At 39.7% G+C, this 18,218-nt stretch overlaps 1 protein-coding gene across 1 annotated transcript in view; it reads left to right on the top strand.

The window, feature by feature from the left end:
* Positions 1-1,119: 1,119 nt before the first annotated feature.
* RAB14 (RAB14, member RAS oncogene family) overlaps positions 1,120-18,218 on the top strand; it is a 29,190-nt gene continuing 12,091 nt past the window's right edge. Inside the window, exons 1-4 of the mRNA XM_075560425.1 lie at positions 1,120-1,397; positions 11,725-11,783; positions 13,635-13,688; positions 16,924-17,101. Of these exons, the coding sequence (XP_075416540.1) occupies positions 11,732-11,783; positions 13,635-13,688; positions 16,924-17,101 (284 nt within the window). The 5' untranslated portion in view covers positions 1,120-1,397; positions 11,725-11,731. The remainder of the gene's footprint in view (positions 1,398-11,724; positions 11,784-13,634; positions 13,689-16,923; positions 17,102-18,218) is intronic.

Below are 18,218 nucleotides of genomic sequence, written 5' to 3'. Positions count from 1 at the left end.
GCTGGTAGAGGGAGTGAGGCAGGGGGCTTTCTACTGCTATTAAGAGATACAGTCTCAAACTCACAGGGGTAGTTCCATCCTGCCCTATAGAGTCGCTATGAATCAGCTTTGACTTGATGGCAGTGAGTTTGGCTTTTTGAGTTTGGTGGCAGGGCAGAGCAGTAAATTTGTTTTTCTTGCAGGCAGGGCTCAATTATCAGCGCATAGGCAGTTTTAGGTTTCCACACTTTCAGGTGCACACACAAGTATTTTAAAGCTATAGTAAACTGAACTTTTAGGTAAGAAAATATTGTTATTACTACACTTATACTGATACAGTTGTAAAATACAATTTAAAATAATTTTTAATAAAGGGTCCATGAAAACAAAAATATCCAGTGGCCACAAAAGTCATAACGTAGGCCCCCAGCGAGGTGTGCTAAACGTTCTAGGAAGGTGACACGGGTGGACCAAATTGGAAGTTAAGGGGTGGTGGATAAATTGTGGAAAATCGCCCTCCCCCCTCCCTCTCTCCCCCCCCCCCCCGTCAGCCTGCCAAGTGAGGCTGAAAGGCAGGGGTGCAACACGGAGCAGAAAAGACCCCTTCCTAACTGTGCAACCCAGACAAGTAATTTTATATGAGCCTCAGTTATGCCTTGATAAAACGGGGACAGGTGCCCGAACTGACTCGATAACAAGGAGTTTGAGTTTTGGTTTGCCTCCTGACCTAATCTGCCTTGCCCTCTGCTAGGTACGAAGCAATCAATAAATACATATTGGATGAATGAATGAATGCAGGAAATGCGTGCTTAGCACAGTGGCCAGCAAACGGTAAGCGTCCGGTAAGTGGCAGTACAGTTAGTGAAAAAGTCCCCAGAGTGACAACCCTAGTTTCCAGGACCAAGCGGATTTCGGCAGGTCCTAGGAAGCTGCGCACTAACTTCCTACGAGGCTAGGGAAGCGACGGCGCTTGCGTGGGAGCGCTTTACTCCGCCCCTTCAAGGCGGGGGATGGACCCCGGCGGTGTCTCGACCAATCAAAAGGGGAAGACTGAGGAAGGGGCGTGACTAACAGGCCGGGCCCCGGCCACTTGCTTCCGGGCTCCACCGGCTGCGCGCGCATCCTTCTCCCCCCTTCTTTTGTGGTCCGGCCCATTGCGAGGGTGACAGGAAACCCTGTGCAGAGAGCGCCGCCATCTTGGACCAGCCCGAGGAAGATCCTGAGGGAGCCGCAGGAGCACTCGTCGCTGCCACCGCTGCTGCCGCCACCTCGTCTGCGTCTCTTGGGCCAGCCTGCCTGCCTGCCTGCCGGCGCCCCTGCCGACCGCCCCCGCCTCCTCTCTCTGCGTCCGCACCCCTCTTCCGTCCTGACGCCCCCCTCCCGCTCGGAAAGCTGCCCAGCCACCAGCACCCCCCCAGGTAACCGGGGCCCTCCGCAGTGCCGCTCTCGTGGGCCTGGGTGTCCGGCGCTTCCGCGGGCGGGGGCGGGGACGGGGACGGCGGCACCGGGCGGCTCCCGGGCGGCGGGCGGGCCTGTCAGGCCGCGGCGAGCACTGGGGCGGCGGGCGGCGCCGCGGCCTGTCGGGACCCCGGACGCAGGCCCGAGCCGCCTGCGCTCCCCACCCGAGCGGGGACTGCAGGTCGCGCGGGAGGGCGGGTTCGGGCCTCGCCGCTCCCGCTGGCCCCTGGCTGCCGCCGGGCGCTGCGGCTGCAGCCACCCCCGCGGGGCCGATGCGCGCGGGCCCCCGGCGGGGCGCTCCCCGGCCGCCGGGCCTCCCCTGCCAGACGACTCGAGGCGGAACCCCTCGGCCTGGCCGGCGCCTTGGGCCGGCTCCCGCGCCCTTGTGGGTGGACTGGCTCCGGGCTCGGGCCGGGCCCGGGGCGGCCGTGCTGGCCGTGCTGGCCGGGGAGAGGCTAAGAAACGCCGAGGTCCGTATTCCATGAGCCCCCCACCCCCATCCCCCCGAAAGCCGCCCGGCCAGGCTGGCATCGTGAGAGGCAAAGTTTTGGCACCTCTCGGATTTAAGGAAGGAGGCCGGAGCAAACCTGTCTGGAGGGTTGGCACGCCACTGGGTGCCAGACATGGTTCTAGGTGTCTTCACACGCATATTTTGTCGGGCGCCTCGAGGCGTCCTTGGAGGAGAGGTGTGTCCGGGGAAACTGAGGCTAAAAGTTGCGATCTGGCTCGTTCGTGCAGGTCCCAGCAAGCGCTCTCTGGCTGGAGTTTTTTTCCGTGTTACATAGAGCTAAGCTTCAGAGTGGTGACAGCTTACAGCGTAAAGACTGTCACGTCAGCCAAGACTGCCAGTCAGCAGCATCCTCCTGGCAGGCGCTGCGTTTTATGTAAAGTTAGTGTTGTGAGCGAGCCCTTCTGGTGGGCCCACAGCAAGTGTCAGAGCTTAGATTTGAACTCTTGAAGAATTTGTGGCTCCTCTCATGACTACACCCCCAACCAAAACTCAGTGCCATTGAGTCTGTGCCAACTCAGCTGTCTTTCATTAAAATGTGGTTATTAGGCCCAACCTTGGGCTTGCAAAATAGATCCAGTTTGTGGTCCCTCTAGCAACCCTCAGCTTTCCCAAGATTTTGCATCAAAGTTCTCCTTCGGCCCTTCTAGTTAGTTAGTCTTCATTTGAGGTGCTGCACTACACAGACTTTTGAAGTTGAATCGCCTGGGGTTCCCATTTCCAGTACTTCCACTTTTAGTTAAGTGACCTTAAGAAAGTTAATCGCCGAGACTCATCGCCCCATCTATAAAGGGGATAATTGGACATACGCTTTAGAGTGACTGTGATTGTAAATGCTTGGCATTTAGTAAGTGCCCCAGTGTCTGTAGCAGGGCCTGGCATGTGGCGGGCACTTAACATCCATCTGCTGAATGAGAAGAACATGGCTTTGAGGACCTTGAAAGTTAGACCTGAGCCTTTAATCCCAGCTCTCAGTGATGAACTGGTTTCTTTATCTGTAAAAGAAGGGTTTTTTTTGGGGGGGGGGGGGTGAGACATTGTTTATGAAGTAACTGGTATGTAAAACAAGCAAACAGGAAATGTCATTTAGTTGATTTCGGCCCATAGCAACCCTATAGGATAGTAGGACTGCCCCTGTGTATTTTCAAGACTAACTATGGGAGCAGAATATCTATCCTCATCTTTGTCCCATGAAGCCGCTGGTGGTTTTGAATTGCTGACTTTGCAGTTGCCAACGAATAACCACTATACCACTAGGGTTCCTTGGCATGTATTAGCCACTCTACCTGACACTTAATATGAAGGTGTACAAACTATGTCTTACCTCAACCTCACTGCCATCGAATCTCCATGATTCTCCATAATTATCATTTCAAAATTCTTCAGTGTTAAAGCTACTTCTTAAAAAGCTTTTAATGCTTATAATTTGTACATTGCAGAATTTGGAGTGCTTTTATCATTTTTTTGCCTCTATCAGATATCTTAGCCTAATCATAGTAAGATAATGTTAGAGGAAACTTGGCTATGACAAATAAAATTGGTTAAAACCAGAGCTAATTTTGAAATGCTCCTCTTTTTTAGTTAGAAAGCTTGAAACATTTTTATGTGATTAAAAATGTTAGGTTTGGCTGCAGACAGTGATTTGCAAAGCGAGATGATTTACTTTAAAATTTTTTTTCTGTTCCAGAAAATTATAAACATGTGTGAAGTATAATGAGCCTTTCTATATGCCATCAGCCGGTATCAACTGTGCTCACTCCTGCTTCATCTCTATACAGATGTCCTCCCTTAAGCTGTTGTGAAGCAAATCTGACTTTTTATCAGTGCAATTTTTACTGTTACTTGTTTAACTCTAATAGTAAGTGCAGGGTGTGTGTGCGCGCGCGCTTTTCCTTTTATGAACAGAGGCAGACTATTAGAATGCTTTATATTCTATTCATGGTATACCATCATCACCAGCTGGAATTGGTAATTTTAGAATCTTTCTCAGTATATTAAAGAATCAAGTATGTTTTTTCTAATCATTTTATTGGGGGCTCGTACAATTCTTATCACAATCCATCCATCCATCCACTGTGTCAAGAACATGTACATTTGTTGCCATCATCATTCTCAAAACATTTGCCTTCTGCTTGAGCCCTTAATAACAGCTGCTCATTTCCCCCCTCCCTCCCATGTTTTTTTTCTTATCCACAACATTTATATACGTAAAACTATGACATTAAATGTCTTACCAAGCTTTTTTTTAAGTGGTTCTCAAAAGTTTCTGGGTTATTTTCAGAGTTCACAGCGATGCTGAGGAAAGGAAGTTGAAGGCTCTTTTAGACTAGATTATGAGTAGGTCATTAGGTTAGCCTACTGAAGTTTTGTGTTCACCAAATGGATGAATTCCACTCAGTAGCATTCCATTCGGTGTGTGTTCAAGCTAGTCAAGATGCATTCTAGTGTTTCATGAGGGCAAGGACAGTGTTGTGTTTTTTGTTTACTACTCTGTTGAGGCGTAGCACAGTGTTTTGGGTATTCAATGCATACATTTATATTAGAATCAAAATCAGTTCATCTTGGCTTTGATGTTTTTAGCAAAATACGCTGCATGTTAAAAAAATCCTAATTTACAAAATGAGGTAAGAATTTAAGTCACTGGTAATGTTTATGAGTATTTCCTCCCCCTTTTATATCTTTAGTCAGTTACATTAAAAATGATATAGTAACATAGTGGGTTCTAATAAATAGGATAAAATAGGTATATAACAGTTGTGAGAAGACTAGACATAGTGCTTATATACAAGCACTGTTTCTCCGAAAGTTGATCATTGGATTGGCTACATATGTTCTCCATATTATTGGTAAATGTGAAATGTTGAAAATTTTATGAGTGAGAAGTTTTAAAAAATTTTATATATTAAGTGAATCCAAGACATCCTTATTATAATTAATGCAGAGGTATCTAAAGAAAGTTAATTTATCCCTTCTGGTTTTTTTTATTATCATCCCATTTTTAGCAATTTGTTTATCCTTTCATACACTATTCATGTAGGGCTGTGTTTATGTATGCTTTAAAATGGCGTATGCTGTCACATAAAACTGCAACATGCTTTTTTTAACTTAGCAAAATTATACATGTAGATCTAAAATTATTTTTAAAATAGATGCATATTATTTCATAGTATGATATATGTTTTTCAGTCATTTTCTTATTTGGGGGAGTTTAAATTGTTCCAGTTTTGTGTTTTTTCCTGCTGTAAAATTTTTATATTAAATGTACTTAGGGTCCCCCCCAACTATCATGCTCTGAATTCTACCTTGCAAGTCTGGATACAGCAAAGGATGTACACTGATGCAGATAGGAGCTGGAGGCACAGGGAATCCAGGGCGGATGATCCCCTCAGGACCAGGGGTGTGAGGGGCGATACTGGGAGGGTAGAGGGTGAGTGGGTTGGAAAGAGGGAACTGATTCCAAGGATCTACATGTGACCTCCTCCCTGGGGGACAGACAGCAGAAAAGTGGGTGAAGGGAGATGTTGTACAGTGCAAGATATGACAAAATAATAATTTATAAATTATCAAGGGCTCATGAGGGAGGGGGGAGCGGGGAGGGAGGGGAAAAAAAGAGGACCTGATGCAAAGGGCTTAAGTGGAGAGCAAATGCTTCGGAAATGATGAGGGCAAAGAATGTACAGATGTGCTTTATACAATTGATGTATGTATGGATTGTGATAAGAGTTGTATGAGCCCCTAATAAAATGTTTTTTAAAAATTAAAAAAATGTAAAAATAATAAATGTACTTAGGGAGTAGTCTTTTGTTTCTATAGGATACTTCGAAGTGGATTTTTAGAGCAAAATATTTTTTAAAATTAAAAGGTACTCCTTGTCTATGCAGCACAGCAATTATTGGCACTTAATATGTATTCAGTGCACATCTCCTGACGGGAAGTGAGAGCTCTCTTTTGTATGCTCTGAGTAGTGACATTGTTAAATTTCTAATGTAATTATCATTTTTCTTGAATTTTGATCTTTTGCTAATACTTCTTTAGTCTACTTGTATTACATCTTTTAATAAATGACTTTAGGAAGGCATAACCTTGGTCTGTGGAATCAGATCTTGGTTTCAAGTCCAGCTCTACCATTTACTAACTTGTTAGCACTGGCCAAATTAATGAATTTCATCAAACCTCAGTTTCTTCAGTTTTTACATAAATATTTTAATGACTGTAGAATTGGGTTACATAAGACTTACATATGATATAGGAAAAAAGTATAGTATTAAATTTATTTTCAACAAATAACTTATTTCAAACTTTAAAAATAAATTTGTAGTATAAATTACTAGTATTACTCATCCATCTCTGTATATTCTGATCACAATGCATCATCTGAGTGTAATTGTCTAATAATGCTTATTAGACAATTAGAAAATGTAGTGAACTGAGAAAGGTTTGTGTTCCAAAGCCTATCTCAGACCAATATAGAGGAGACAGGATAGTGTGGTGGTTCTTTGCACTCAGAACAGTCCAGAATTGGCCACTTAGCTGTGTGACCTGAACATACTTACTTTTGAATTTTTCTTCTCATCTATAAAAACAAGGGTATTAGTAACTCTCTTATAAGGATAGTAACTCACTGCCATTAAGGCAATTCTGACAGCTAGCTACCCTGTATAAGATCTCTGAAACTGTAAATCTTTGCAAGAGATGGCCTCGTCTTTCTCCTGTGCAGTGCTGACCTTGCAGTGGAGTCTGTTGGACTCCAGCAGGGCCCCTTTATAAGGGCTGTATGTAGTAAGCACTCAGGAGCCATGATGGGTCATGGCTAAACTGCTAGCCAAAAGATGAGTGTTTAAATACACCTGTGGTTCAAGACTTAGTTGTCTCCTGAAAAGATTAAATTGTCAGCAGGTCAGTTCAGATTCGGCAACCCTACAGCCTGTGGGGGCAGTTCTCTTCTGTCTTATTGATGCTCTGAGTCAAAATTGAATGGCAACAAGAATAAGGTTTAAATGAGATTGAATTTAAAGTACTTAGCGCATTATATGGTTAATGTTAAGTGCCCAATAATAAATGGTAGCTATAATAACTATTACTAGTTTGCATGTTGTTTGTTATGTGTTTAATAATGCCTGTTGTTGGCATACTTAATAGGTTTCTCATTGGAGTGCTAACCATAAAGTTAACGCTTCGAAAGCATCATCTGCTTTGCCAGAGAAAGAGGAAGCTTTTTACTCTCAAAGAGTTCGTCTCAGAAACCGACAGGAGCAGTTCTACCCTGTCCTAAAGGGTCTCTGAGTTAGAATCAACTCAGTGGTGGTGAACTTTTGGAGCTTGCATGCCCTTGGGTTAGGAGGCGGGTTGGTGTAGAGCAGCTGTTCTCAAACTGAGTCGGGACCCCTTTGGGGGGTGTCGAACGACCTTTTCACTGGGGTCACCTAATACATCCTGCGTATCAGATATTTACATTAAGATTCATAACAGTAGCAAAATTACAGTTATGAAGTAGCAGTGAAAATAATTTTATGGTTGGGGTCGCCACATGAGGAACTGTATTAAAGGATCGCGGCATTAGGAAGGTTGAGAACCACTGGTGTAGAGGGTTACAGGTTGGGGTGCTAACCATGATATTAGCGATTCAAAATTCTCATCTGAGAAACAAGATGAGGCTTTTTCTGCTCCCGTAAAGATTTACGGGAACACCATATAGGATTGGGATGAATTGGAATTGACTCAGTGGCTGTAGGCTTGGTTTCATTGTCTAAATTTTAGTGCTTTATTTTTTTACCATAAAGAACTCAAAAGCATTAAAAAAATTGCGTATAGACATCATTTATTCAACTGCTTCTTGTAAAATATGGAATAAATTGCATTTTAATTAGACTCATATTACAAGTTATATACTATTACCAAGGATTTTTAATTAGTGGATATTGTAATGCTGACTGAACTCATGTTTTTAAAGTGTTTGACTATATTAAACTAACATTTCTTCTTGCTTTTGGACCCCTATCTTATCACTGTGCTATTTGAGTTCCTTAAAAATACTGTGAACTAATGGGGTGACCATTCTTTTTTTCACTTCTAAAGCAAGGTAAAAATAGATTCCTCCCCTTAGCAATGTTATGTTTCATATTCAAAAGATAGGTTGAAAAATCTTTATTAAAATAATATTAAGTATAGGTAATATTTTAAATGAGGCATTAAAAAAACACAATTTTGGTTAAAAATATAAAATTGTGTCAGTATCTTTAAAGCTTTCGTTAAGATTTACTGTCTTGGAAACTAAAAAAGGGCAGTGCCACCCTGCCCTGTAGGTGACTATGAGTCAGATTCAGCTCAACTGTGAGTTTCTTTTTGATTCTTACACCTAAGGAGCCTGGTTGCTTAATAGTCTACACATCACACTGCCAGCTGCAAGGTTAGCAGTTAGTATCTACAGGCCATTTCATGGGAGAAAAATGAGGCTCTCTAATGTAAAGACTTACAGCCTTAGAAACCCGAAAGGTCAGATCCACTCTGCCCTATTCTCTCCCTGTGAATAGGAAACACCCCCCAAACCACCAGCTGCTCCTCAGGAGAAAGATACGGCGTTCTATTCCTGTAAATAGTTATAGTCTCAGAAACACACGGGGTGGCTCTACCCTGCCTTATTGGGGCACTGTAAGTCAGAATTGCCTTGGTGGCAGTGAGTTTACCTTCGGAGCTCAGATGGCATAGTGGGTTATGTATTGGGCTGTTAGCTTCGGGGTCAACAGTTTGAAACCACCAGGAGCTCTGTGGGAGAAAGAGCGGATGTTATATTCTGGTAAAGATGTACAGTTTTGGAGACCCACAGGAGAGCAGTTCTACTCTGTCTTATAAGGTAGCTGTGAATTTGGTTTTTAGTGTGATACCTTTGGAGTCCTTGGTGGCACAAGCTGTTGAACAATCAACCAAACAGAAAATTAGTATTTTTAACCCATCCAGAGGCACTTAGGAAGAAAGGCCTGGAAAAATTCTAATAGGTATCCTTGAAAACCATGTAGAAAAAACGACTTGCTGGAAACTTTTCATTTTTTAATATTTGACTAGTAAGAAGGCTGTTGCCTGTAGTTGTTGATACTTTTTAAAATATCATTTTATTGGGGGCACGTACAACTCTTTATCGCCATCTGTACATACATCCATTGTGGCAAGCACATTTGTACATTTGTTACCCTCATCATTCTCAAAACATTTGCTTTCTACTTGAGATCATGGTAAGTTGTTTGTTACTTTTTGTCTTTGATTTGCCTTCTTCTGATACATACACTTAAAAATGTTGCATGGTTTCTCTTTTAATCTATGATATTTTAAAAACTTGAACCAGAAAATTGTGTGGTGAGGCATTGACAAAGTGCTGATATCCAATCTGAAATAATGATCGGTCTTCTTTATTTGAGGGAAAAAACAAAAATCAAACTCACTGCTGTTTAGTCTTATAGCCTATATGGATTTTTTCCTTTTGAGAGCTTGTTCACTCTTATAACCGTAAAGTTTTTTTTGTTTTGTTTTTAAACTTTTATTGGGGGGTTTATATTTAAGATAATTATTTTTGGATTCAGCAACTTTAAACAACTTACCTAACATCCTATTAATTACAATTTTTTAAAAGCATTTTCAAAATCAGCTATATCAGTAGATAATTACTGAGTGCTTTGTGTGATCATTAATAAGAATAGGGCGTGTGCAACTAGGATTGGACTATAATTTCATGATTTGTTTTTAAAGAAATTGGAATTAGAGGCCATAATTTACTTAAAATGGAAGCATGATATAGCTACATCTTTTAATGTGAAAAGAGAAAAGAAATAAGAAAATCAGAAGAATGTGAGAGAAACAGTAACTTAATAGGGGCAGTAAATGATAATTTTCCGCTTTGAACAAGGAAAGAGATCATTAAAATTAAATTTTTATTTATTAAATATTTAGGAATTAAAAGGAGAATAAGATTTGGAATGCAGGTTTAGCAGTTAGTTAACCTTTTAATATTTGTAAAGAAAAGACTTAATATTCAATCAGAGTTAAGCTAACTAGAAAAACTCCATTTCCTGAAAGAACTGGTTATGGTGAGGTTAGATGGCTAATTGTAAATATCTGTTACATCATGTCAAGCTAGAATGGATAACAAGGTATCTACATTTAACAAATGTAGAGTGCAGTGTAGCTCCATGTAATTAATTGAGAATTTACTGTAATTAGTAGTTCCCTTTTCATTTGAACAATAATTCATTGAAGTATATATACTTAAATTTACGATATAGAAACGTTATTTGAAATATGGCTTATAATAAAGGGTTAATATCAGTAAGTGAACTTCTTCAGTTACATTAAATTAAATTATCTTGTGTAATGTGACCCAAAACCCACTAGCATTAAGTTGATTATAACTTGCAGTGACCCTATGTAGGGTTTCTGAGACTGTAAATCTTTATGGGAGGGAACAGCCCCATCCGTCTCCCACTGTCCAGCTGTGGGGTTCGAACCTTGGACCTTGCAGTTGGCAGTTCCCACACTTACCCCACCACAAGCACCACCTGGAACTCCTTGTGTAATGCCACAGTTGACCAAAAGAGTAAAAAACAGATTTATAGATAATGTGTTACAGGTCAAACATCTTAAATGGGCTATATTAAACTGAAAATAAATTTTGAGATGAATTTTACTGGAATTTAATAACAGTATTAGTATTTATCCCGTGCTTCTTCAGCATCTATCACACTGGCACATTTAAGACGTTTATATGAATAAATGGGAAGTTTTTTCTGTTACCCTAAGTTATTAAAAGTAGAGTTTTAAAAAAAGAGTAATTAGAATTCTGGAGGTTAACTGTATCTGAAGGTAAAAAAATGGATTGATATTTTAACATATCTTCTGATAAATAAACATAAAATGTTAAAACTAGTACTGTTTTATAGCATTATTTCTCTCAGCTCCTAGAATAATGACTAACAGGCACTTAATCTTGCTCCTTTGTAAGCTTTATATTTGGTTTAACCATATGAAATTGCCAATAACCACCCTTTTTTTAACGTATAACAATTAACAGTTGCATGTCTTTCTGTATAATTCCAACATTAATTTGATTTGGAAATAATGTGACTATTTCTTTGGATGATTTTAATTAAAGTCATTTTGTATATTTAAGTTAGTACACACTAACTTTTATCTATTCCGTTGTAAAATTAAGAATTGTGAACAAGTAAGCTATCGATAATTTTGTTGATCAGTCAGTTGATAGAACTGTTGGAGGGTTTTAAAAGATTATTTTTGATTTAAATTTATAAAGATTTCCTTGTTCGAAAATTTCAGAGTAACATTTCTTATTGAGTATTTTAAAAATAAAATATTGGTATGATTTTGGTATGTGATGGAGATTATTAAATCACTGTACCTCCATGAGCATTTGTACGTTTGACTAATTTTTATACTGCAGTTTAATCTCCATTCTCGTAACCAGCATTTTGTTCATAGTTAGTGGGCTTTATTTTATATATCTCTCAAGCAGCGGTTCTCAACCTGTGGGTTGCAATCCCTTTGGGAGTCAAATGACCCTTTTACAGGAGTCCCCGATTCATAACAGTAGCAAAATTACAGTTATGAAGTAGCAATGAAAATAATTTTATGGTTGAAGGTCATCACAACATGAACTGTATTAAAGGGTCACAGTATTAGGAAGGTTGAGAACCACTGCTCTAAAGGATAACAGTAATCATTTTGGAGAACTTGGAGAAATTTTCCTTCTGGAGTAACAAACTTTTCTTTGTTTTCAGTGCCACCATGGCAACTGCACCATACAACTACTCTTACATCTTTAAATATATTATTATTGGTAAGTTTATTTATTGTATGCTCAGGTTCCCCAAAGAAGGTTAGTGTACAAAATATTTACACATTGATACTTACAAATGTAAAGAATACATAGTTTTCTTCCTGCAGTTAGAGCGTCTTTGGTAAGATTTATTTTTGCATAAGCAATAGCCCGAGATAACCTGCATAATATGATTCTGAGCACCTTATGAGGGTTCTCTGAAAGTTTGGAAAATGCAGTTTAATCTTCATTATCATAACGCTAATGCCTTAAGTAATGTTATGAAATTTATCTTTCTAGTTTCTAATACTATATTGTGATGGCACAGAAACTCACAGACAAATTCACAATGAAAAGATTTACTAGAGATGTTAACAAGTTGTAATAGCAGTGAGGAATAGTCAGGATAGTTGTTTACCAGGACGTGTTACGAAGTTTTAGGTCTGCTAATGCCCAGAGGGGCATACCACTCTGCTGTGAGCCTCAACCCAAAGATATTTAGCACAAGCACACCCAGCTCCCTGAAATAAGTGCCTGGAGACACTCTGCTCCACTTCGAAGGGTCAGCAAGTCCAAATTCCCCAAATAAGTGCCCAGAGGGCACCCCACTCCACAAGTCAACCTTCCGCACAAAAACACTCCGCTTTACTTGCTTCCTGAATTGAATTGAAAAGTCAGTCCACTATGTCCGTACTGTGGATCCTGGTTCTGCTGCTGCTCCTCTAATGGTATGTATAGCTGTCTTCTGGACCCAGAAGGTTCATTGTGCAGGGAAATGGAGTTCAGAGGACACACCTACTAGTTCTGGTTGATAATGAGGTCTCTCTCATTGCTTCTCAGAGGGCTTATTTTATACACAACAGGATTCCACTCCAGGGAATCCTATTTCCAATACAGATAAATCCTATTGGTATCTCCCCTACCTCCTTACCAGACCCTTGCAGACAAAGGTCATTTGGTGAGATGTTAGAGACTCTGGCCAGAAGAGACACATTAAATAATTCCTTGCCCCTGTGGTAACCAACATTCTGCTTATATTCGTTGTGCTGTTTTAATATTGGGATTGAGATTAATTTCCTAGGGGTACTGATACATTCCCAAAGTACCACAAAGACTTGGAGAACTGTTAATATTAATAGTTTTTTTTTCCTTTCAGAGTCTAGATTTTACTCAAGTTGAAATTTTTAGTGCTACTTCTCAAATATCGTTAAAAAGACAGATGAAAGTACCCTTGCTTTTCAATTAAATCTTCACATTAAAACATGCTTTTTTTATTATTGAGCTATGTAACTAATACTTCACTAAGAGTTAAAAATGACATCTGTTAAGATATTAATGTAATGAAAATCCACATCCTTGGATTTTATAGTAAATACAAGAGCCATGAGATAACATGAAGCTTAGTGTGAATCAAGGTTTCAAAACTCAAAATTCAATTTGTTTTTTTTTCCTGCTTGGTATGTGTCTTTTGTTTTAAACTATTAGAAGTCTTTGGCTTTCATGGGATATAGGGGGTGAAAACATAAAATTTGGTATTGAAACAAGTTAAAAACTCCTTTTATAACAACTTCTCTACTAAAAGTACTTCCTAGCTCATGGCTATTTATTAAAATAGTAATAAATTATTAAAATGGTAATTTGTAATCACATTCTGTTATATCCAGAGCTGGAAATAGTCATTTTTGAATTCACAGGGAAAGCTGACTTTTAGATTTTTTGACTTCATTCCAAAGTATGGAGGTACAGCTTTTATAAATGTTGTAGAAACTTGTGATGTGATGCAGGTGGTATGACAGAATGTGATTATAAGAGAATAGAATTGAGAAATAGAATTGTCATCTGAAATATTTTGTTTTTTCTTTTTTTGAACAGGGGATATGGGAGTAGGAAAATCTTGCTTGCTTCATCAATTTACAGAAAAAAAATGTAAGTTTAATGTGTGATGTTAAATACTAGATTTCTTTATATTTACTTAAAATAGTAATTATTTAGAAAAATAGAGAAAAAAAGAAAAATAGTCATTTATAATCAAATTCTATTGCGCTTTTAAAAAGTATCATTTAATTGTATTCTGTACATATTTAAGGAGTCCCTGGATAGTGTGAACAGTTAAGGTTTACACTATTGCCAGAAGGTTGTCTGTTCAAACCAACTCAGAGACAGCTTGGCACTAGGCGTAGTGATCTGCTTATTTAAGTACCCTGTGGAATAGCTATTTTGCACACAGGGAGGGCTCCGAAGTGGGAATTGAGACAACAGCAACTAGATGATAAAATGTTTTAAAATATAGTATGTAACAGATTTCTTCCTTTTATTTTTTTCTCCTTTTTTTTAAAGGTCATTTTATTAGGGCCTCTTACAGCTCATTACAACAATCCATACATCAATTGTATCAAGCACATTTGTACATTTGTTGCCATCATCATTTTCTAAACATTTACTTTCTATCTGAGCCCTTGGTATCAGCTCTTCTCCCCCCTGCTCCATGCCCCTTGATAAATTATAAGTTATTATTTTCATATCTTACACCCACCACTGTCTCCCTTCACCCATATTTGTTGTTTGGCAGTAGGAGTGGGGGGCACAGTTATGCATCGATTTTGATCAGTGCCCCCATTCTTCACCTCCTCCCCACACCTTCCTCCTGCCCTCCTGGTATCGCTACTTCCATTTTTGTTCCTGATAGATTTTTTAATGGTGAAAACTTGGAGGTGGGTTTTTTAAATGCATGATATAATGTCATATTTAAGTAATCTCACTTTATTTTCTGTAAGTTTTCATTCTATCCAAACAAGAACCTAAACCCAATGCTATTGATTTGATTTCGACGCATAGCAAAATTATTATGTAGCAGGGGTGGGGAAACTTATTTTTGGCCAAGGGCCATTTGGATATTTATAAACCTCATTTGAGGACCATACAAAATTATCAAGTTAAAATTTAATTTTTACATTGGGTCAGCCATTTAACTCACCCCTAATGTGGTAGCTAGAACAGCTTCTCTTCAGTGAGGCATGTGAGATTAGCTGGTGTGGGTGATTTTTGTGGGCTTTATATAGCCCAATGTTCTCCATCTCTGTTATATAGGGTTTCTGAGGCTATAAATATTTATAAGAGCAAGCAGCCTCATCATTCTCCCACAGAGCAATTGATAGATTTGAGCTGCCAATCTTGCTGTTTTCACTTCAACAGTTCCACCAGGGCTCCTAGTCATTATAGGAGTTGTTTTGTTAGTACTCCCTTGAACTTCCTGATGGGTTTGAACAGCAAACTTCTTGGTTAGCAGCTTTACACTGTAACCCACCACACCACCAGGACTCTTCCTGCTGAAGACAGGAGTCTAAAGGAGAACAGATGAGATGAAAGGTCTAGAAGCTAGGTTCCTAAACAGATTTGTCAATATATAACCAGAAAACCCAAACCCATTGTCATCAAGTCAATACTGGCTCATGGGGATGCTATAGGACAGGGTAGACCTGTCCCTGTGAGTTTCTGAGACTAGCTGTTTCCAGAAGTAGCTAGCTGAGACTAGCTGTTTCCAGTCTTGCTCTCACGGAGCTGCTGGTGGTTTTAAACTGCCACCCTTGTGGAGAGCAGTCCAGTGCATAACTACTACACCACTAGGGATTCTTATGTCAGTATATAAGTATATATTAAATGTGGTGATATCCTTTGAGACATGTATAGTATTTTTCAGATGAAAAAATTGACCGAAAAACAGCTCTGAGTTTTAGAGACATGTATTGATGTAATGATTGCCTGAAGGCTATGTAGTATAATGTTGATAATATGAAATGTTTTTATTATCGAAATCCTTATTTTACCTAGCAGATTTTTCTAGTCCAGTAGTCAGCAAACTACAAATGTGCGTCAAATCCAACCACTGCCTGTTTTTGTAAAAGCTATTTGACTAGAACTAAGCCATACCCATTTCACGTATTACCTCTGGTTGCTCTTGTAATTCACAGTTGAATAGTTCTGACCGACCCCCTACCACAAAAAAATGGCTTGGAGGAAATGTCTTCTAACTTCTGGGGAAGAAGAGAAAGCCATTATCACCAATATCAGCCACCCATGGCAAATTCCAATGAGGTGGTGCAGACATGCCCTCCACATTTAGCCTTTGACCATTTCTGACACCAGCGGTCCTTCCTGTGACATTCTCTACTTCTGCTGGTTTGATAATTCCTTGAAGTAGCCACACAGATCTCATAGACCCTATGAAGAGTTAAAGGTTTAGTAAAGAAGTAACAAGTTATAATCTGGGTGCAAGAAGCTCAAAATAACGTTCTTCAATCAGAAAAGCCCCCTCAGAGCCAGGTTCAGAGGCACAACTCTTCCTGACTCTTGGACTGGCCTTTGCCTGCTCACTCAAACGCTGGCTAAACCTTTTTATCTTTGCCAATAAAGTGTTAGAGGCACCCAACTCAACTAGCAAGCTTCTTGCTTGACAATGCTCAACTTTTCTCCCAGTGTGTCTGGAAACCGAGCGCATCTTCTTCCTGTTGGACTCCTGATTCTACTGTCATGGTTTCTCTGCCACTGATGCTAGCCATGATCTCACTATTTCCAGTCTCCGAGCTCTCTGTCATCTGGACCAAAGAGGCCCAGTGCAGTGTTCTAGCGTCTAAACAAAGCATGAATTCCACTCATGACTCTTTCTAGGTGATCATCATTGTCCCTTTGGGCCTCTGAGATGGCTTATTTGAATTGAAGCCTGACAGAATGACAAAACTGACCAATCCTCATGTTAGAGTTCCATACATTTTATTTGCATGGTCCCGCCCCCACAAGGTTGTCATGATTAGTGAACTGTCTAGTGCGCTTAGTAGGCCACAAACACCTATTTGCATAGTCCTACCCATTCACTTGGTGGGAGTTGCAAGGGCCACAGCAAGTGTTTCAAAGTGTCATACCTATAAAGCCTTAAAATCTGGCCTTTTCAGAAGTTGCCTGAACCCTGTTCTAGTCCAGTTGTTTTCCTCTGACTACTGTGCCTTTGTTAAATTGGTTTTTTAGTATATTTATAGTCTACAAGTACTAATAGTCATCTAATTTTTGTGTGACTTAAAGTTCATTGGAATTTTTTTCCCTTAACCAATCTTAATTGAAATTTTTTGAAAATTGGAGATAATGTAATGCTTTTTCCCCACCTTAACAGTTATGGCTGATTGTCCTCACACAATTGGTGTTGAATTTGGTACAAGAATAATTGAAGTTAGTGGCCAAAAAATCAAACTGCAGATTTGGGATACAGCAGGACAAGAACGGTTTAGGGCGGTTACACGGAGCTACTACAGAGGTGCCGCAGGAGCACTTATGGTGTACGATATCACTAGGTAAGAGACTTACCATTTTGTCACCTCGCATTCCTGGGAGGGAACTTACTTGAGCAGTACAGGTTCTCTCATTTTGGCTTTGGTATCCTTTGATTTGTAATTGTGTGACTGTAATGAAATAATTTGGGTTTAATAATTTCTTCTCCAAATTGCTGTGTAAATCTAATGATAGAACATGGTGATATCTTTTTCTGAATTGAGAAGATAGTGAAGAGGATGAAAGATATACTTCTAAAAAAGCATTCATGGAATTATTTGAAGTAATACTGTGTATCTGTTCTTTTTACATCAGTGGAAAGCCAATTTGTTGAGTTATTCTCTAATATTTTATAAAGTACAATCTTTCTCAAAATAAGGCTAATCACTGTATTCTAATGCAAATCGTGTGTTATTTGGTTGTGAATTAAGGTGGCTTACAATGCCTCATCCAGCAGAGTTTAATTACAGGACTGTTTCTGAAATGCATAACGTGACAGAAAGGAACAAATCTAGTTTGTAAAGGATATGGTAGGACCGTCCCACTTTGTTTTTGTAGGAAGCTACCACTTTATTAAACCCTGTGTGCCGTGTCTGCTGCACGCTGGAAAGGATCAGGACTGCATTTACGTGGATGTAAAGCAGTATGACTGCTCTCTCTGTGGGGTCATGGACACTATGGGAGAGTAGCACCATGTGATACTGGACTTATTTGGGAAATGTTTTAAACTGCCCCCACTTAATGCATGAAAACATACTTGGCCTAAGAACTTATGCAGAAAAAGCAGCTCTTTATAATTTTGCATTGTTAAACTTAGTGTTTTGTATTGGTTTTAAGTTTATTTTACTGAGGAATACACTTTTAAGCACACTAAGTACTTTTGACAAAACTTGACTATTAAAGTCATCAAATGTACATTAGCTGGAAACTATCGTCCAAAACTGATACTTTCATAGTTCATTCACTTAAAAAAAATAGTGCAACCCTGGTATAGTGGGTTATACACTGGGCTGCTACCTGTAGTAAGATCAGTTGTTCAAAACTACCAGCCACTTTCTCCTACTGTAAAGATTTACAGTCTTGGAAACCTGTAAAGGCAGCTGTCAATCAGAATGGACAGAAAGGCAGTGAGTGAGTTCA

This window comes from Tenrec ecaudatus, chromosome 10, assembly GCF_050624435.1.
Source record: "Tenrec ecaudatus isolate mTenEca1 chromosome 10, mTenEca1.hap1, whole genome shotgun sequence".
Taxonomy (NCBI): domain Eukaryota; kingdom Metazoa; phylum Chordata; class Mammalia; order Afrosoricida; family Tenrecidae; genus Tenrec; species Tenrec ecaudatus.
The sequence above is the reverse complement of the archived record's forward strand: the minus strand, read 5'-3'. Positions and strand labels throughout refer to the sequence as shown.